A 20441-nucleotide genomic window follows, 5' to 3' on the forward strand; every position below is an offset into this window, starting at 1 on the left:
TACTTCTCATCCATTTGAGTGCGCATCTTCTTAAGCTTCTGCATGATGCTGCTCGTCTCACTTCCAGAGATAGAAAGTGAGGGAGAGGGGCTGCGGTAATCAACAGCATGTCTTACACTGGGGGAGACAGGCTCTGACAGTGGTGTCTCTGACACAGGAGTCTCCTGGAAAGCGCATGAACAGGCACACACAAACAGGCAAATCATAAGTAAAGCTCAACAGTAAGATGTGTGCCATCTTTAATTATTAATATTAATAATTATTTCTGGAGATCAAACATTAGCGGACTCCTCTTTCTAGTTTGTAGAGTTGTGTAAGACTTACAGGTGGCACTTCACCCCCCACACATTTGAGACGCTCTTTTAGTCTGAGTGTCGAGTTTCTCATCCGCTCAATCTCCTCCTGCTGCTTCAGCAACAGCTGCCTTTCCTTCCTTGCTGCTTTGTTGGCCTCCTGAAGTCTCTTGATCTCAGCCTGAGAATGCGAGTTTAATGAGAAAGTAGGTTGGTTTGTAATTGGTAAGATCAAAATACGCCCCAAAATCTCAATTTCATGTCATTTTGTTTCCATTGCAATACCTGCTCCTGCTGTAGTTTCATCAGAAGGCCCCTCTGCTTCTTCCTGATTGGTGGCATTTTGTCATCCTCCCCCTTGTCTCTCAGCCTCTTTTTCTGGTGCTCGAGCCAGGCCAGCTCAGTTCTTGTCTTCTCTTTGAGAGCTTTCTGCCGGAGATGCAGCAGAGAGCTTTGGTGGTGCAGTCTTACTTCCTCATCCTTCATGTACTGACGCACCATGTCCATGGTGAACTGGGAGAAGCTGTCCTGTCCGCCAGAGAAGGCCATGTTTCCATCTTGAGACTGCAGCAAAACAAAGGTAAAAAAGGTCAACATTCAGAGCAGAGGACAAGTCCAAGACACAAGACAGCAAAACTGGCCACACTGCCTTCGCACCTTCAACATAATGTGTGCTCCTGAAACTGATATGTTGTGGCTAGCACCATCATCCTCCGATTCCTCCTGGTTACGAGACTTTTTCTCCATAGTTCCACGGCGGTGCGCCTCAGACGGCAGCAGAGAGCGGAATGATCGCTCCTCTATCTCATCCTCTGTCATGGACTCATCAAACTTGAGAGAGTACTCTGTTGCAACTGATGTACTGTCTCCTCCTGGGGGGTGTAACAAAAGCTCAGTTAACACTAACTTTCACCAACAGCCACTGTCTTGGTAATGTTTGATTTTTAAATGTACCAGTAGGGCATTGCTTGTCATCATATACCTTTCTCATCCACTGCAGAAGGGATGCTGTCACTGCAGAGGGAGTCGTTTGCTGCTGTAGGAATTTCTTCCTCTATGGAGCTGCTGCCTACTTCCTTCTCTGTCCTCCCTTCAGTTCCTCCTTTCCTCCATTTTCCCTCTTCTCCCTCTTTTTGCATTCGATCTCTGTGGCCTGAGGAGCCTTGCGATGGGCTGTTGAAGCTGCTTGAGTCTGCTCCGCTGAAAAGAGAAGAAAATGGCAGATTTATTGTCTCCTTTGGATTTCTTTTACAAAACCTGAACCTAAATAATGAAATTAGACCTTCATGAGAGGCTGGACTAGTACCTGATGTTGGGTCTTTTGAAGGACAGAGAATCAGAGTAGCTGAGGCTATTCAGCGAAGACAGAGGTTCGTCTGGCCTGATCCTCCTGCTCGACACCTCACTGTGGAGGCTGTGAGAGAGCAAAGAGAAAACACTTGATACATATAGGTCAAATGCTAACTTTAACTCTCAGTGTTAACTGGACAGCAAGTTGAAGCTCTGTCATTTAGTACACTCTGAAATCAAACAGTCAATAATTGAGGAATACAAACTGTGCTTCATAGCTATCGCAACACAACACAAAAACAGCATATATTACTCAAAAACTGTGCTCAAAAGATGTTTATTGTTATCACACCTGTCAGAGTCAGCTTTATCTTGCTGCTGTTTTGTGTCAGAACTCTCCTGGGCTTCCCGCTGGTCCAATGTGGAGGAATCGGTGGCCACAGGTGGGACAACCAAAGCTCCTGCAAGCTGTGACCGCACCAAGTCTGTCATCTGACAAATGAAATCATATACAGATCAAATAATTGATTTGGTGAGTCTTGCATTGTAGATAACAATCTGTTCTTTTGCATTTATTGGTATTTCTTTACTGTAACTGAACAATCAATTGGCTTTTCATATGTAGACTATTTTCCAGGCAGAAGGGAAGGCAGAGATTGCTAACCTCCTTGATGTGGCGGGCAGTGTCGACTGTGTACCGTGCTGCCTCAGCCTGTTGACTCATCATCTTGGTAGTTGCCTCCTGGAGGCCGTCCAGAGTCTCCCTTTGACTCACTGCCAAACTTTCCTTCAGTTCAATGTGAGCCTGGAGAAAGCATATACAAATATCATATACACAAATAAAAGAAACCATGGCTTAGTAATCAAAAGATGACCAAACATGCACGGATGAGGTCACACACACACACACACACACACACACACACACACACACACACACACACACATATATATATATTTTTATTATTATTATTTTTTTAATTGATTTCTTTTCTTTTCTTACTGAGAGTAAAGTAACTGATAAACTGTGTGTGAACTGCATGGTTGTACCCGGGCCACTCTCTGTCGGTTTTCCTCCATCTGTAGCTTTGTCTCTAGCGCTTCTCTCTCAGCCTTGATCCTCAGTTCATAGAGGTCACGCTCATGGCGCTGCTGCTTCGCCTGTTGTGTCAAAGTTCACAAAGCAGCTCAATAAGTACATCAATAGAGACTCATTATGGTGAAGCAGTAAGTCACTGAATTATATAGGGGACAAAAAAAGCTCTTAAAAGTATTCATTGTGTAAATGTTATCCAGGAACAATAATTAAATCAAGTAACTAATGCCAAAAATTCTGTAGGTACATTTACACTGATGAGGTTTGTTGGCGGTAAATTGCTGCCAGTGAAAAGTGCATTACATATCCAGTCTGTAAGGTTAACATTTTGTTTTCACCATTACAATAAATGCAGGGATTTTAACTACCATCTGCATGTGGCATCAGTCAGAGAGAAACTGAGTTTAATTTCCTTTCCATTGTTTGACACTACCAAAATACCTGACATGAAAGCACTACAGATACAAATAAAAACACTGTGGTGCATCTTGATTATCATGTTCAAGTTATTACAAACATCATAACTACGTCAGTAACATAACCCCTCTTTACCTTGAGCATTTGGGCCAATGAGGCGCTCTCCTGTTGAGCCATGGACACACCCATCAGCCTCTCCATGTCACCCAGCTGTTGCACTGACTCTTCAACAGACTCCAGGTACTGGAGCTCTGCTGCCATTCGCTGCTGCAGGACAGCTGGAGAATAATGTAGTTCACCTGAGAGAAATGGGCAGGTGGAGATGGAGTGTGCATCTGTGCAACCAGACTAAACAATTGTCTTATTTTAACAGTACTTTTTATTCCACAGTAATAGTCTGTGCCACATAATAACTGTTTTTATATAGGCTATAATTTACCTGTACTGTGGCGAGATGTGGTTCCCATGTTCATGTTATTTGCACCCAAAGAGGCACCTTTTGCAGGTTCACTGAAAGAGTCTGCTCTTGGGGGAGAGCCCGAAGGAGAAATATGTTTTGGCCTGGCCGATGAGGACTTCTTACTATCCAGTCCCGAACTACAAATACAAATAAAAATCATATTAATGACATTTTGTTCATTCCTGTGGTTTCAAGCTTGAGCAAAATCTGTGGGTATGCATTTAACATTCAGATGAAGTGGTTCAGTTCATGCCTTTAGGAGGTTCTCCAGATATCAGAGGTAAATTAAATACATAACAGTATATTACAGGTTCACCAGTCAATACTCGTAAACCTGAATGTGAACAGCTAAGTTGCACATAGTAATTACCTTGTGTGACAAGATATCAATTTCAAGAAAGAGTTTTAAAATGCTTGATGATATGTTTCAAGCCCTACACTGCAGCAGCTTTGAACAGTGGGGCAGGTTGAGTAAATGATAAAGAAAGACGAGCCCCATGGTGCTGCAAACCATTGGAGTGCATGAGGCAGTGAAACCCTGCTGTGAGAGGCCCAGGCTATGAATGCCTGTATTGTGCTGTTCAGAGATGATGAGAGGCCAAGACGATGTCTAACGAGATCACGATAGACTTGTACTTCCCCACTAAGGGTCATAGACACTGGTACCTTTCATTTCTAATTACAACATTCGTATTCAGATTATAATGGCAATGATGTTAAAAGTAATAATTTTACCATGATTTTAAACAGATATGAATTCAATTGGCCTTTAAACCAGGCCTTTAGTGACACACGTGCTGTCCCTTAGACACATTTTTAGGTCACTACCAAATCAAAACTAAAATATTTTGTGTGATATGATATATGTTTAGGAAACAATCCTGTCTGAATCTCTTTGAAAAACAGACGCCACAGACTGGGAGGAAACTCCCACATGAGCTTCACAGCACCATTACAGGGCTCAAATGTTACTGCTCAGCACAGAGATAAGAAAAAAAAAACAAAACAAAACACTCCTTTCCTATGGCAGCAGGCCCAAACTGTGGTGAAGTTGGCTGACCTGACCAACCACCCCTCGGGCCCCCAACACAAAATAACCACTGTTTTCTGTCTTGGGTCGTATTGCAGCTTCCTCCTGTTGCTGAGCACTCAATGCTGCTTAAATCCTCAGGCCCTCAAAAGAACAGCAAGCCACAAGAATGTTTAGACTGGCAGACTCAACTTGGGCTCTTAGCATAGTTTAGTAATTGGTCATGCCCAGATAAATTAACCTTACGGCAATTATGGTAAATATCAAGTGGAAGCGTTTGAGAGGTTGGACCAACAACGTTTAAAACAACCAAAGGCTGAAAAGATCCCATTCATCCCTGAGTGCACATAGATTTTAAACTTCTGTTTTAGTTTAGTTTGGAAAGAGGTTGGTTGGAGTGTGTGTAAATATTAAATTTAGATATTAAATATTAAAGTGAAACTAGACTGAAATCCTCAACAAGTGTGATCTGCTCAAGAGCACAAGGACATAAAGAAAAACAATCACACTATGGCATGACACGACTCTAAAAGCCTGCTTTGTTCAGAGCAGCATCAAAATATGTAAAAGTAAGCCAATAGCACCATCTATCTATTCCTGCAAACAAGTGTGACCAAAGGCTACTGAAACCAAAAGGAAAGAAGCACCAGGGACAGATGGATGGACGGGTAATCCAACATTGAGTGAATGTCACTCAGTATCCATGCGTGCTTCTGACATCACTGAACTGTGTTTATTGAAAAAGTTTGTTGTTCTTTAACTTTCACATCACTCAATTAAAACAAAAATAACAACCCGAATCCTTGATTTAGAGTCCCGTGGATGATTACCTTTGTCGAGAATGACCTGAAGAGTCTCCTATATTGTCATTGGAGTGGACACTCTTGGCCTGGCTGTGGACAGAGCTTTTGTCTGAGCTTCTCTTTCTGGAGTTGGAAGATAATGCCTCTGAGGGGGGTGAGCAGGAGCTCCTCTGTTCCTCCACCAGAGTGGCATCGCTCTGGTCAGATGCTGCACCTGCAGAGGGGTAGATTTACATCCTTACATCATGTAGCAGAGGAATCTCTAACAGCAAAAACAACATACAGAGACAATTTCACTTACTTTAGAATTAAAACTAAAATTACAGATAGGTCGACTATTGACCACGCAGATAATTAATGCCATCACATTTTATCCTTCTAGACATTTGTGTTAAATAGTTTTGTGTATGTATTCTGAGTTGTGGTGAATAACATTTTTCGTTAGACCACAGTGACCTGACCTCTGACCTCCAGATTCTAATTGGATGTTTGTTCCAAACCTGAAGGACAAAAATATCTCACCTCTTTTTCGGCTAGAGTGCTTAGAGAGGGGAGAGGACCCAGATGGTGAGCCAGAGGAAAGATGTGGTGAGTGAATAGATGAGTGAAAGGATGACTGTTGGGAATTAATGCCTCCTGTACTTTTCTCATAAGGAGACCTCCTCATCAGCTCCTCAAAGTGAGTGTTCACACTGACATCGGACAGAGAAAGAGAAGGGGGTTAAGGTCAAATTACTTAAATAGGACATTTGTTGGAAAAAAAACAGACACATAACATTTGAAGTTTCTACTGATTATCATTATTCTCAAAAGGAAAAATCAGTGAAGGAATATTGCTGTCAGAAAAGGCAGCATGGTTTTCAATCTGTGTGACGTGGCTGCCACCTAGTGGTCATTGTAAAATCATAGGGTATTTTTTTTTCTCCTGTACCTGGGTGAATTGGAGCCTCTCCTTGATTGGCCGGTGGCTCTGCTGCTTTGTGATGAGACAAAGTCATCTTCATAGACCACTGCGTCTCCCGTGCCATTTCCAGAGTGGGGAGAATGAGCAGAGGGAGAGTTCTTCTCATTCACTATGGAAGAAAACAGTAAATATTTATGACACTGTCTAGACTGAAATTCAACATATTGGACCAATTGTTAGGACAGCTCCAATTTCAAAAGATGAAACATTCTGTCTGGCTCTTTGTGTTAAATTTTGCTGAGACACAAATTGGCTGCATTCTTGCTATTTCTTCCTGTTTCTATCTCTTGGCTCAACAAAGGAAGAACAAAAGTTGTTCAGAAATATGACACTGGGGATTTTATCAGTAAAGGCATGCTTTTCTTCCCCACCGACATCTATTACAGAAAACGTAATGTGATTTTTCACTGTGAATGGAAAGGTGCTAACCTTGAACATGGCCATGGAGGTTTTTGGTGAAAATATTGATGATGCTTAAAGGGCTTCCTTTGTTCAGCTCTTCCCAGGCTGCTTTGCTGCTGCCATGCTGAGCAAACGGGGAGCTGAGGGCTGGACACCTTGCTGCTTCCTTCTGGAACTCAGACAGCCGCTGGTAATCCCTTCTTTGACTGGCATAGTAGCCCACTCCCTCTGAGTGATTTGCTGTTCTCGGGACACGATTACAGGAGGGATGAGGGGGACTTGGCTCATCCTCTGAAAGACTCCCTTCACTCAGTAAAGGACCTTCACTGATGGAACCAGCACTCGAATCGTGAAGAGCTGTCTGATTCTCTTCCCTGCCAAACCCTCTCCTTTGTGCCATTGCATCCATTATTTCTACTTTCTCCAAGCCACTGAGGAACTTCTTCCTGTCTTGTATATAACTGTTGGGAACAGAATCTGTTAGATCACTTGCGATTGTGTGTGGATTGGCAAAGTTGATATGTGTGCCATTCCTTCCTTCTTTCTGTCCCCCGAGTGTGTGCAGATTGCCTGCCCCTGGTAGAACTTTGCAATCATATGAACTATGGCCTGTGCTAGTTAACATCCTCTGGGGTCTTAGTGCTAAATCATCATTTTCCACGGCAGCCGCTTCTGCCCAGCATCCACTGTCAGGATCAGCCAGAAAAGGCCGAGGTGCAGAAACTGTATCCACGTCAATTGAAGTCGCTGTACCGTAGTTGATTCCCTCCCCAGCAAGCTTCCGTGCCTCACTCTCTATCCGGTTGGAGAGGGATGCAGCTTTGGCCTTGAGGGCCTCAATGCGCGACATCTTGGAATGTGACCTGTTGGAGGGCGTTGTAGCCGGTCGCTGTGTGCTCTTCATGTTTTCTGCTGCCACTGCTGTCTCCAGCCGGAGAAGCTGCGAGAGAAGGTGATCACCAAAAGGAGCTAGCATACTGCTGCTGGGGCCAGTTGTAGGTCGAACAGCAGGTGTCAGACGCTCAGGCTGAAGCAAAGAGGCAACTCCAACATCCAGATCATCCCTGCAATGGTGAGAACAATAAAAAACAGAAGGATTAATGGAAAGGGCGAAAAAGCTTGTTTTAAAAATCAATGAATAAAAACTAAGATAGGTGTTTTCACTATGTTTCAAACTATTTGTCATTTTTGTACGGTGTCTGAAAATATTTATAAACATGTTAATGGTGCAGAAACACCATCAACTTTATTTCAAGAAAGTTATTTAATGTGTCCTTTCACACAAACAAAGTTAAGTCAGTTATTAAAAGTCCCCTTACAGCATTTTAATCTTGTACTGAAATGAAGAGGAGGTAAAAAAACAACTTCTATGCCACTTTAGAAAAAACTAACATTTGAGGACAAATGGCTTCTCTGTTCGCTACAGTCAAGTGATTACACACAAACATTCCCTAGAGATAGAAGACTGTGTGTGTTGTTTGGGTTTTCTTGATTGAGAGTTAGTGAGCAAAGTGGGTAGTTTTGTGAGTGTGTATGTGTGTACCTGGATAATGGAGGAGGTAGGTGATCATTTAAAGACCTATCACTGCTCGAAGGGCTCTGTGGTGCATCTAGTCTCTTGTTCTCCTTGTCTGACTCTCCAGAGGGCTGGTACATCGGTCTCTGTGGAATGACAAATTAACACGCATTTATTTTTTTTATTTTATATTTTTTACTTATACATGTCATAAGTTCATTACGTAATTTCACATAGTTAATCATTTTAACCATGTATGTACTATACCATTTGACCAAGAAAAGCAGCAGGGTGCGTTTGTGTGGCCTCTTCGCCCAGCCGGGTCTCCTCCAGCAGCAGTTTGTTGTAGGTCTCCTGCAGTCGCTTTTGCACAGGAGCCACTGGTACCTCACTAGGAGGGGCCGATGGTTTAGCAACTTCCCTTTGCTTCTTGTAGAGCTCCTGCAGCCTTTTGTTTCTCCTCTCCATCTCCTCTCTCTGTGCCCTCTTCTCCTCTGCCTGACGCCTTTTCCTCTCCTCTTGCTGCCGTGCAATGTACTGGCGAACAGTATCAGCATCATAATGTCGCTTTTTGCTCCCCGCCTCAGCCATGTTGGCAGCTTCTGATCGATGTTTCGTGGGGCTGGCGCTATGGCATCCTCTTGAAGAAGCACCTGTGGTCACAGGAGCTCCCCAAGCAGATACTGGAGTTCTCGTTCGTGACCCTGATCCCCCTCTCCCTCTCCGACCACTGATCCCATCCCGGGACCTTTGTCGGGCCCTCTCCTCCTTCTCAGCTGCTTTACACTCCAGCTGAAGGTCATCAAGTATCCCCTGAATGTCTGCTGACAACAGGTCTGCACCCACCCCCCTTGATACCTTTTCCTGAGCTGCAGACAGGGGGGTAGACGTGGTTGAGGAGTGGCTTTTAGAGGCAGAATGTGGCCTTTCTGTGCTGTTAGGGCGAGACCGTCGGTTTGATCCTGAACGTGTCTCTGAACTGGAGCGGTGACAGGAAGCTGGTGGATATTTGCAAAAAGGCAAAATGTTACAGGTGTTACAAGTGGTAATCAACTTGACAATGAAAACACACACACACACATATAACCAAGTATGCTACTAACAGCTTCAATACCAACAAAGTCCAATAGTGGACACAATCTCACAGACACACACAAAAAAAAACAACATTATTATTTTCATGATTTAATCAGGAGCATCTATAAAGTGTAATAAATGAGTTCACAGCAGCTGAAAAAATAAATAAATAAATAAACAACCCCTGCCAAAAAACCCAACTGGATGCCAGAACACCAAAACTTAAGCACTAGGCTGAGACAGAGTTTTAAAGGTCAGGTTACCATGGCAACTATAATCTGGGCCAAACAGAAAAATCCCATCTCGATTTTACAGTATCCAATCCAGACAGTGTTTTTGGGAACATGTCTGCTGTGAGGCTCTTTGCAATGCCCTGCCCCGCTCTGCTATTCTCCAGAGTAACTACAGCCTGGACTGGGAGCAACCGCTGGAAATCAGGCCACATCTAATTGTGCATCGAACCAAAACAGCTAGTCAATCTCTATTCATTCTGGTCAAATGTGCCCAGTGCTAGCAAACACTTATGTTGAAATTGATGGTGTGTACGGGAGAGTGAGACAGAATTAATGAAAGTGTGAGTAAAGAAGCAGCCATGTAGTGTTAAATATTTAAATGTTAAATGTTAGATATTCTGTAACTGTTTGTCAGTCAAACTAGTCTGAAACATACAAAAACCTAATAAAAAGATCATCTGTTTCATATCATCTTCCATTTGCATAGACAGGTTCCAAAATAGGGCAAAATTTATCATGATCAATAGCAAAATAATAAAAAATGATTTTGTGCGACGAGGGCACACAGTGTCTGAAAAGAGGGGAAGGGAAGATAGACAGTCCAGAATAAAATCTAATTTACACCTCCATGATCAAATCTTGTCCACCACCGGGCATACATAAGAGAGAACATTTTTGATAATAAACTGGAAAGTTTCAAGATGGCCTAGCAGAGAGATCATTACATTTACTGTGTGTGCTCTCCTTACTTTCTTTCTACTGCTAAGATGACTACTGGACACATAGGTGTAGTTAGCAGGTGGTGGACTGAAGTGGGCTTACACTGCATTCAAGACTCAGATGAAGTGACATGCATATATGGGTAAGAGCTTAGGTTATCAGGTCCCACCTGTTCTGCTCAGTCCAGGAGCAGGACGAGACCCAACCTCCTCCCTGTGGAGCTTGGGAACTGGACCCAGTACCATCTTTATCAGCTTCTGTCCGTCCCGCCAGGCTGCAGGGCTTATCACTGCAGAGAGACATTTAACACCTTTGATGTTGTTGGTCAAGAGCAATGAAATTCAAAACACTGCATTTAAAGAAACATAACAGCAAATTTGAACATAAAAACATAGAAAGGTATTAGACAAGAAGCACAGCTCAGTTGCTTAACTTGCTAAACCTAGCAACATTTAATGACGGCAATTCTCTTTTCTTTACGAACTTCCCTCAAGAAATAATACGGCAAACACATTTGTTCTTATTTCTCACAGCTTTCGGGGAAATCATTGGTTCTTAATTTTATGCCTGTGTAGCCAAGTACAATGAATGTCAGTAGAACTGCACTTATGGTGCTGAGAGGATTGGAAAATGCCATTTCAGAAAGAGTTTGTCTTTGAATACTCTCCAGAGCACTCTTTAGTCTAACTGTAAAGAGCAGTTCCCAGTAATGAAGCTGTACATCGACTAACCAAGCAGCTGTTTGTACTGGGTGGATGAGCCAACTGAACCTGGCCACAGATCTCAGAAAGCTATTTATAGTACTTTGCAGCATGAAAGAAAGACCAGCCAAACTTGAGAAGCAATGCAAATGTTGGAAGGAACACAAGAAGATGCCTGGGAAACTGTGAAACTTTCATAGTTTCCAGAACAAAAACTATAGATTGATTTTGTGCTGTGTATTTTTCAACACTTTTTGTACAGAAACTGACCAATTAACTAAGCTGACCGCAACAACACAACATTATCAGAAGATACCGAGTAAATGGCTTTCTCCATCTCTGTCAACACAGACAGTCATAAAGATAAACAATAATCTTGTGTACAGGTGTTTTGGAAGAACATTTGCGAATGAGGAAAGGATTGTTTCCCCAGCTGTCAGAGATACACTACACCCAAGTTACACAGCGTGTGGATACATATCTTCTGTGTGGGTGTCTCTGGGCTATGAAACTGCATGTCATACATAGTGGACATTTCTTGAGAGATTAGAGTCTTAACACAGCGCTCATAAACTATTTGCTCTACTTCATGTCCTGAAACCTGTCCTGTGTGGGACAAGGAGCACATGGGGGGGTGGGGTGGGGGGGGAATACTGGAAATCACAAACTGGTCCTTGCTTTTTCTTAAATGCATTTAATGACAATCTATTATGTTTATTTGACTCATATTTGTATCATGTGAGGTTTATATTTATTTATTATTGCATGTAAATAAAGTTTGCACAGAATTAAACTGTCTCACACTGTGTTTAAATTCACAAAAAGATGAGCACAGAACTCAACCAAATCTCCACTGACCTGAAATCAACAGCAGATTGTGTGCATGGTAAAATCACAGCCAAGCTTTAAAAAGGTTACAAATATTGTTGCAGCAAACCGAGTTGTGAAAAACATGATCACAGAAAGGGTTAAATACTTGAGATTTTTCCTTTTGGAGTTTTTTCACTGACCCGTGACAAGAAATCAGCAAGACTCCTCCACATGCTTAGCCTTCCTACTGTCACTAATTAAAAATAGATCAGAGGGTAAGTTGGCCCTCACACATAAAAGAAGATTATTATACCTGGTTTTGCATTTAGGTCAGAGGCAGGGGCAGCTTTGTGGACCTTCCTGACTGGTTTGGGAGGCCTCCTCTCTTTGGACCTGTCAGTTTTCTGTTCCCTCTGCTGCTGGTGCCTGCATCTGGTGGTGTCTACAAAAATAACACATGCAGAAAATACTGATGCTAGTTCTTTTTCAGATGGATAAAAAAAGGAAATAAGACCTGGGGTTAAAGGGCGATCTAAAAACTATAGATAAAATGATGATAATAGGAAGAAGGAACTGCTTGTGCTCTGCTCTTACCAGCAAACTGGCGTGACAGGTCTCTGTATATTTCTCTGCTGAGGTTATGAAATTCTTCCTCTTTCCAAACTTTCCCATCAGGTGTCTGGATTTTTGTCTCAGTACTGTTGAAACCTGAAAGAAATGCAATCAAAGATTCAACCTGCAGCATCACACTTTCTACTTAATGGTTTAAATCAACATTCCCTAAAGACTAAGCTGTCATTTTACACAGAATAATTTTAAACTTGAGAAAATTAAAAGTACAGCAAGTACAAATACCTTTGTATATCGGTGCAGGTGGTGCAGCGGCTACTTTCCGTATTTTGGCTGTGGGCATATTTTTGGTGGTACCAGAATTGTTACTCCCCACAGCTGTTATAATAGGCTGCTCCAGAAAACCCATCAGCTTCTCTCTTTCTGCAGCCTCTTCCAGATGTTGTCTCTGCCTCCGAATACGCTCCTTGAGCTTCTCCAGTTTATCATCAGGCTGATGTCGCCTCAAGTTCTCCAAGCGCTGGGAAGCTGAGCCAGGACTTGTGGAGGGAGTGCTCTCCCCTCTGTGTATTGAACCTGGGGCTAGACCTGGGCTTGAATCTTGGCCATTCAAGCCAAGCTGTGTTTTGGAAGGACTCCCCTCCTCAGCTCCCTCCTTTACAGTAACTCTTATATCAGTGAGATGTGATTGGTTTCCAATAGTCTTCATGGTGTCCAGGGCAGGTTGGTCATTGAGGTAGCGGACCTCTGTGCTCTCCAGAGCTGAGGAGTGTGTACTGTCCAGGTCTTTGTCCGTCTGCTTGTCCCTAGTGTCCCTCTGGTAGACCAACTGGCTGAGCCGAGCATCTGAGGGAGGTGAAGAGGATGGGTACGATGACCCTGGCACTGACTGCAGGCTATAAGCATCCAGCTGAGGGGGGAGAAGTGGTGAAGGGGTGGCCTCTCTGGATAGAAACCAGATTACATGGGATCAGGAGGAGGATCAAGATTTATTCTTAATTTACTGCGTGGAGACAAACACATCTATGGGTGATCAAGGGAGAAAAGAAGGAGGGAGCAACATATTCACGCAAGATGTGGAAAACAAACATTTCTGACGTGCTTTAAAATACAGGTGTAGAACCACATACTGATATTATTAAAGATGAAATATTTTTCCTTTACAGTATGTCCTGTAAACATTTAACTAGAGTAATATCTGCAGTAGTAGTATTTCTAGTCTGACTGCAAACACTGGAGCCTTGAGCTACTGAACTACCTGTAAGCTATTTAGCAACAAACTGCTCAGGAGAGATGTCAAGAACATATGGGCTCTGAGCAGAAGTGAGGACTGACCGCTATTTAGGTGAGAGTGCTTTGTATGTATCATGTTTAAACAATGAGCTCAGCGAATATTGTGACAATGTTAAGGACCAGGTAGACAAACACTGACTTATTCAGTTGTCAGGGAAAAGAACAAACGCACACGCATGCACATACCCACACAAACACACAGTAAAGAGCAAGAACAATGGGATCTTCTAGTCTTTGTTGTTAATGCTAATACATGTAAGATCATTTTATTTAGTAAGTTTAATAAAAACTTAGCTTTGTGAGGGAAAAAGCAAAACAAACAAAAAACACATCACCAATGTGACACGGTCATTCCTCAAAAGCCTCAACAACTGACATCAAGTCCCAAGGAAGAGAGTCACTACTCAGATTTTATAAATGCCCTTTGTGTGGTATTATTACCTGTATGAAGCCAGCGGTTCCCTGAACTCCACACTGTTGTTCCTGCGGACATTGCTGTCGTGGGTAGTATTTCTCAGTGGACTGCGTGAGCTGCTCTTTTCTGGACTTTGCTGACTCCGCCCCCTACACTTTGAAGATCCTCCATTATCATCAGCTTGTTGCCGGTCTGATGACAGAGGAAGATGTTAAAGAGTTATTTTACAGTTATATGGAAGCATTAAATAAATCATAATGCCATTTATTAAAATGCGCATTTTGAATTAGCTCACCTCTGCATCGAACTACCCTGGTTGATTTCTCCTTGGGAGGTTCCATGACTGAGTCCAAGATAACACTTGTCCCTGGAACTGCCTCTAAACGGTTTTCTATATGCCGCAACTACAAACAGAAAATACACATCAGACTCCTTTGGTAATTCTGGGCATTAAAAGAATCATATTCATCATTTTTTGATATTGCAAACTATCTTCTGTTAAATACAAAATCTTTCTGGGTGGATAACAAAAAAGTAACTGCTCAGGGCACACTTACAGCAGCTTTGGAATGAGCCAAGCTTTTCCATGCAGATGTCAGCTCTGACAAAGGAGAAAAGAAAAATAACAAGCAATTCTAACAACCAGAAGAGAGCATCTCACTACACAACCAAATTACATATGAACATTCTACATTAAAAAAAAAAAGGGAGTAAAATACCAATTGAAAATAAATAATTTTTTTTTTTTTTTTTACCTGTGCCTATACTGTGATCTGTAAGCTCCTGAGCAGAACTTTTAAGAGGCACTTCAGCCCTCCTGCTGCTCCTCATCTCTCTCATTCACCTGTACCCCGGGGGATGGGCAAATGAGACAAATCAACACAGAGAAAAGATATTTAACGTTGGCACAAATAAAATCAACACAAAAAGTAATTTAAAATAAAGACAAGTGACAAAGGTTAATAGCTATAAAACCAAGCATGCCACGTGAGAGTAAAATCAAGGAAAAACAGCAACAAAAGCAAAAAGTATTAGGCCACTGTTACACAACCCTGCTAACCTCTAGCATAGCACATGTCAGTTTTATTACTGTCTCCTGACAGCAGAGTAATGTCACAGTGCCATTTAAAACAGGTTTTACAGATGTAGATTTTCATGACTGAAGCAGAACTCATGGCTGTCAGTCTAGTGATGTTTACTTCAAAACAGCTAGAATGTTGGAGTACATGAGTTTGGGTCAACACAAGCAAAAGCAATATAAAATCAACTGAAAAATGACGTTTAACACTTTTGTTCTGATTATGTAAAGCTCTTGCTGAGACCACATGGTCTAAATCTATTGGCAAATTAGTCACTTTAATTAGTCATTTTAAAAACATGGATCTATGGAGCAATAACCTTTTTGATATGCCATGAGTCAGAAGCAGACCTTTATATGGTTTGCACAAGTCAAACATATTACTCAGAAATCACATGGCACAGCCCTGAGGTGACCACTCAGTAAGAGCAAACAGCAAGAATTCAAGAGAATCTCTCAGTAACAACCCTTTCTATTTACTTATGACAATATACTGAAAAAAAAAAATAATAATAATAAATAAAAATAGCCCGTGCCTCTACTTTTATCTGAATCCAAAAGTATGGTCAAAAAACAAGAAACAGCTTATATGTGGTGTATATATATTTTAAGTTTATTAATATGAGGAACTAAAGCTGTCACGTCATCAAGACTATCGAAACCAGCTCATGTTGCCTGGACCTGAGACAGACAACACACTGTGGCCAATGCCAACTCGTTTGTAAGACAACTGCTCTTTCTACAAACTGCAGGATATTTCCAGGAGTGAGGTGCTGCACATCAGCCCTGAACTACTACAGTAAATCCACCTAGTTCAACTATTCAGGCTTCATACAGTCGGCTCACCAAAGTGTATTGAGATAATAAAGCCACCGGGAGGAGGGTTAAGGAATCAGCCACAAATCGGGATAAGAAATGGATTACAACGGGAGAGCTTTGAATGACAAAAAAACAATTCCCCGAGTGGAGTGCGGGAGATTTGCATTACAGCAGATACAGCCGATATCAAATCCAAGATGGCGCATGACGTCTTCTTTGCCGGACGGCTGCAGCTGCGCTCAGCTGCAAGACTCGGTGCTGCCACTTACATGTGGACTTCACATTACAAAAACACCCATGTGGAAACATGGGCTGCTGCATTAATGCTTTCGACCACTGAAGTCACCACTGTGCAAATCTCTGATCAGCAACACCAAAAATTTGCGCGATGAAGAAATAATGGGCCATCTTCCGACTTTACATGGATTATATTCATTAGAACCGCAATCAGGTTCACTTCCTCGTAACTAGTCGTGCTTTTATAACTTTATATCCACCCGGCATTTCCGTATCGCCTCCCATATAGTTCACAGAGCAGTTAAACTGTCGTTTAGTGACTTTATCTTTATTACATTATTTTTCCAGGCAAAACCGGGAATATGAAATAGGTGGATCCACACTGGTACATTTGGATCTTTTCTATCGTCGGCGCTGTTAATAACTGTATCTATGACAATACAAAACAATCCCTATCGGACTTAAATTGTCAAAACGGGATGACGTTAAATGTTTTTATTAAAACACCCTGTCCAGGAATTACTCGCGATACAACCCATCGTTAATCTACTTTAGAATCTGAACTAACACCCAGGATATCACGGGTTTATAAGAGACTAAATACTATAAGAACAACTTTAACTTCTTTAAAATTATATTATGCTTTCTGGTGAGATCACTGTAGGCCCAGCGTTCGCGTCCATAACTTGGCGTAAGATTAGATTTTTAAGACGATGTTATGTCGAAATGTCTTTGGTCCAGGGAGTAGTCGGAGCCGCCAACTCGAGAGTTTATGTTAACTTGGTTAAACGCCGTTTGGGCGAGTCACAGCTCATACCGTTAAGGAAACGATCCGAGGAGTCTAGATGCCCACATTCATGCCGGCGTCCTCATGATGAGACAATCCAAACTTCTCCGGACTTCTTCGGTTTCGCACAGCGGGTCTGTTTGCTAACGTTAGCGTTAGCCGGCTAACGTTAGCAAACCAACGCTAGCTCGCAGTTGTGCCAACTAAGCTAGCAACTTTTTCTAGCGACATGCACCCATTTTTTTCTTCTCGGCGATAGTCCAGGCGATCAGATATCCAGCTCAGCTGTGAGATTCCCAGAAAGAAATGTCGCTACCCGCCACTGAGGTCGCCTTTCCCGGGTTACTATGTTGATGTTACTCAGCGGCGAAACTGGAGTATCCAAGACGGGCAGGCAACCGAGATACCGAAATATCGCGAGAGTTGGTCACGCCAAACGCTGGGATGGCCCCGCCCCTTTAGTAGAAAATTATTATTATTTATTTATTTCAAAAATATTAATATTTTTGATTAACATTTACAACATTGATTGATTAACATTTTAACATTCACGACTTTAATGTTCATTATTAGCATTTTCAGTGACGCTTGACTAGAACCTATAAAGCACTATTGAATTGTTATATTTTAATGGAAGTCAGATGCAGAGGGAGTTGTAAAGTAAACAGCAATTGTTCTCTCCAAAGACTCGCCAGGGACCGGAAAACAGTCAGTATAGCTGAAATAATGCACAAACTACTACGAACTAACACGAATAAATCAAATAACCGCGTAAATGAAAAGATGAAGGTGCTGCTCAGAGTAACATTCAGTATAGCTGTTTTCGCACTGCCTGGAGTAAGAATTGCGTTTAACACGATTTTCTTATTTGAACTGTTCAATGTTATATTCATCATAGTTCAGAGCAGACAAAGCCGAAGTTGTTTTGTCAATCCAGTTTATGTGCAATTACTGACACCCAGCGGCCCCGCTGCACATCGGCCGATGAGACACACACTGGCTGATGGACACATTTATTAAATCTGTGCTGCAACGCATCCCCCTGAGAGCCCTACATCACATAAGCCCACCAACACCCAGTCCAGCTTATCACAGCCATCTGTCATCACCAGACAGACCCCCCCCCCCCCTCAATTGACTGTTTTTTATTATGGGTGGAGTTAAGACTTTCTCTTCTGGGTCCCTATGGTAACAAATGGATCCACGTTGTAAAGACGGTGGAAATAGTTTGATATGAGCTCTTTGCTAAAGGTGAGTCATAAATGTATAAAATGCAGGGCAACCTGTTCTGACCACGGAGGCAGAGGTTCGACATGTTTGACCGTGCAGCCCGCAACAAGTAGGTTACCTGGTAAAATACACAGAGCTCCGGCTTCATATTCATTCATGTGGAGCTGAGCAAATAGTTGCACAAGAAGCAATGATAACATGTCATACATCAACACAACCTTTTGTTGTATTTTGGGTTTGGGGGTGCAATAAAAGGTGGTATACCCAGGAAGTGCTCCAATTTCCCCGACCCCCCCCCCCCCGGTAATAACCTGGCCCAGTCATCACCCCCCCCCCCCCTTCTCTCTCTCTCTCTCTCTCTCTCTCTCTCTCTATCTCTCTATCTCTCTCGCCCTCTCAGAACTGGCTGGGGATAGTACGGCGGACGTGGTCGTGCCACATTTTCATTTTTCTGTGGAAAGGTAAGCGAAATGGAAAGGAGCTCTGCCTTCTTAGGTGAGTAATCCTACGCAATGCCTATAGACTATATTTTCAACAGATGTCAGTTTAAAAACACGCACAGGTAGTTTCCCTGTCCTCAGTGTGTTGAGCTGATCTTCAGTCCGACAGCTAAAGCATTATGTTGGACACCCAGAGGAGCAGGGTGCACAAAGCCAGAATGAGAAGTCTGTCCTCAGCCTTCATTGAAGATGCTGATCAATGACAGAAACAAGTGCGGGATTGTGAAGCCTACATGTGACTTAAAGAATAACAGCCTGCGTGTTTGATGCATGAATTCTCAATGAAAAATGATACCTCACTCTTTTGCAGTTAAAACGAGCCTTCCCTCCGTCTAAAAGGACAGACATATATTATTATTGTTTTGTTTTGTTGTTTTTTTTTCACTATATGTTTGGTCTTGAGAAATGATTGTTGGTCAGCTCCACTAATCAGAGCTTGTTTCACGCCTAATAAACCTCCAAAAAACGTCCAAATTAGCAATGTACTGAATCTGTGACAGAGCGCTAATGTCTTTTTGCTCTAGCTGCTATCAGTGCTTCAGGATATGTAGACCAGCAGAGTGAGTCATTACAGTCCTAGTAGTACAATCAAATCTTCATACTCAAGAGTGTTGGCTTGTGACTGACAGAGCAAGGGTCAGCATAAGGGCCACACAGAGCAAGACCTTTTTTAGTTTCTCTAATTACCAAGTCAACCTAGACTTGATAGTGCCAAAATTTCAAATGTGGGACAAGACATGTCCTCTGTTCAGTCTCAGATGTTGGGGGAATGCAGCAGTCATTATCTTAAAGAGGGAGGCATTAATTAAGAAGAAAAAGCTTGAGAATTTACCTGCCTCAGTGGATGAAACAGAAGTGTATGTCTGATCAGTTACTGATAGTGTGTCAGTCTGTAGTCAAAATCAAAATCAAATCAAATCAGATTTATTTAAACAGCGCCAAATCAAGTTACATCAAGGCACTTTACATGTAGAGCAGACCCAACAGATTCCCCCATGAGCAAGCACTTGGCAAAAGTGGCAAGGAAAAACTTGAAGAGGCAGAAACCTCGGGCAGAACCAGGCCAGGGGGGGCGGCCAGGCTTGGGGGGGGTAGAGTATAGGGAGAGAATAAGAGCAGAATGGTACTGTATGTCGTGTGTTCAGCTTTGTGCTAATCAAATGACTTTTTTTTTGTATGAGAGCAAATGGACAATTACTTGGATCAAACCTGCTTCTCTGGAGTATCTGGTTAATTATTTCATCACATTAAGACTTGTCCACCTTCCCTCGAGTTTGAATGTATTTTCCAGCTATTGTCTTCTGTTAATTTTCTCTTGTCAAGTGCACTGATTGTCCTGATTGAATAACACCACTCTCCTAAGAAGGGGTGTAAATTGCTTTTCCTTGTGTACAAATTAGTGCCTCTGGTCAACACAAAGCAGCAAAACGGCTTTTTATGGAAACCAGGCTGCATGTTTGACGATATATGACGATGATAAAATACCTCAAAACTGACGGATAAAACATCAATTTACCAAGGACAAAGCTATATTTGTAAGTTATGAAAGAATGAAATAAAGAAATGGTAGAAATATGACACATACTTGGGTTGTATAACCAGTACAGTCAGTGACTGGTCTTGAGATTCTAGTTTGTTCAGACCGTCATGTTCAGACCTTCAGGTGTACAATGGGTATGTTGACCAAGGCAAAAGCTTTC

General features: G+C 42.3%; 2 protein-coding genes across 3 annotated transcripts in view; one reads left to right on the forward strand and one right to left on the reverse strand.

Moving 5' to 3' along the window:
* Positions 1-17395, reverse strand: part of cep350 (centrosomal protein 350) — a 30757-nt gene extending 13362 nt beyond the window's left edge. For both annotated transcript variants that reach the window (XM_029499585.1, XM_029499584.1), the window contains exons 1-26: positions 17042-17395; positions 14846-14934; positions 14648-14691; positions 14386-14494; positions 14117-14282; positions 12668-13326; positions 12407-12520; positions 12126-12254; positions 10471-10590; positions 8539-9269; positions 8299-8417; positions 6783-7819; positions 6321-6462; positions 5912-6081; positions 5417-5603; positions 3536-3693; positions 3232-3395; positions 2634-2744; positions 2248-2388; positions 1936-2075; positions 1600-1707; positions 1276-1493; positions 951-1165; positions 579-857; positions 325-474; positions 4-164 (exon numbers count right to left, since the gene is read on the reverse strand). In XM_029499585.1, the coding sequence (XP_029355445.1) occupies positions 4-164; positions 325-474; positions 579-857; positions 951-1165; positions 1276-1493; positions 1600-1707; positions 1936-2075; positions 2248-2388; positions 2634-2744; positions 3232-3395; positions 3536-3693; positions 5417-5603; positions 5912-6081; positions 6321-6462; positions 6783-7819; positions 8299-8417; positions 8539-9269; positions 10471-10590; positions 12126-12254; positions 12407-12520; positions 12668-13326; positions 14117-14282; positions 14386-14494; positions 14648-14691; positions 14846-14930 (5657 nt within the window). In that variant the 5' untranslated portion in view covers positions 14931-14934; positions 17042-17395. The remainder of the gene's footprint in view (positions 1-3; positions 165-324; positions 475-578; positions 858-950; positions 1166-1275; positions 1494-1599; positions 1708-1935; positions 2076-2247; positions 2389-2633; positions 2745-3231; positions 3396-3535; positions 3694-5416; positions 5604-5911; positions 6082-6320; positions 6463-6782; positions 7820-8298; positions 8418-8538; positions 9270-10470; positions 10591-12125; positions 12255-12406; positions 12521-12667; positions 13327-14116; positions 14283-14385; positions 14495-14647; positions 14692-14845; positions 14935-17041) is intronic.
* A 1261-nt stretch (positions 17396-18656) lies between these two features.
* cacna1ea (calcium channel, voltage-dependent, R type, alpha 1E subunit a) overlaps positions 18657-20441 on the forward strand; it is a 79602-nt gene continuing 77817 nt past the window's right edge. Inside the window, exon 1 of the mRNA XM_029500897.1 lies at positions 18657-18736. The gene's annotated coding sequence lies outside the window, so the exon portion shown is untranslated. The remainder of the gene's footprint in view (positions 18737-20441) is intronic.

The sequence above is a fragment of the Echeneis naucrates genome, chromosome 4 (assembly GCF_900963305.1).
Source record: "Echeneis naucrates chromosome 4, fEcheNa1.1, whole genome shotgun sequence".
Classification (NCBI taxonomy): domain Eukaryota; kingdom Metazoa; phylum Chordata; class Actinopteri; order Carangiformes; family Echeneidae; genus Echeneis; species Echeneis naucrates.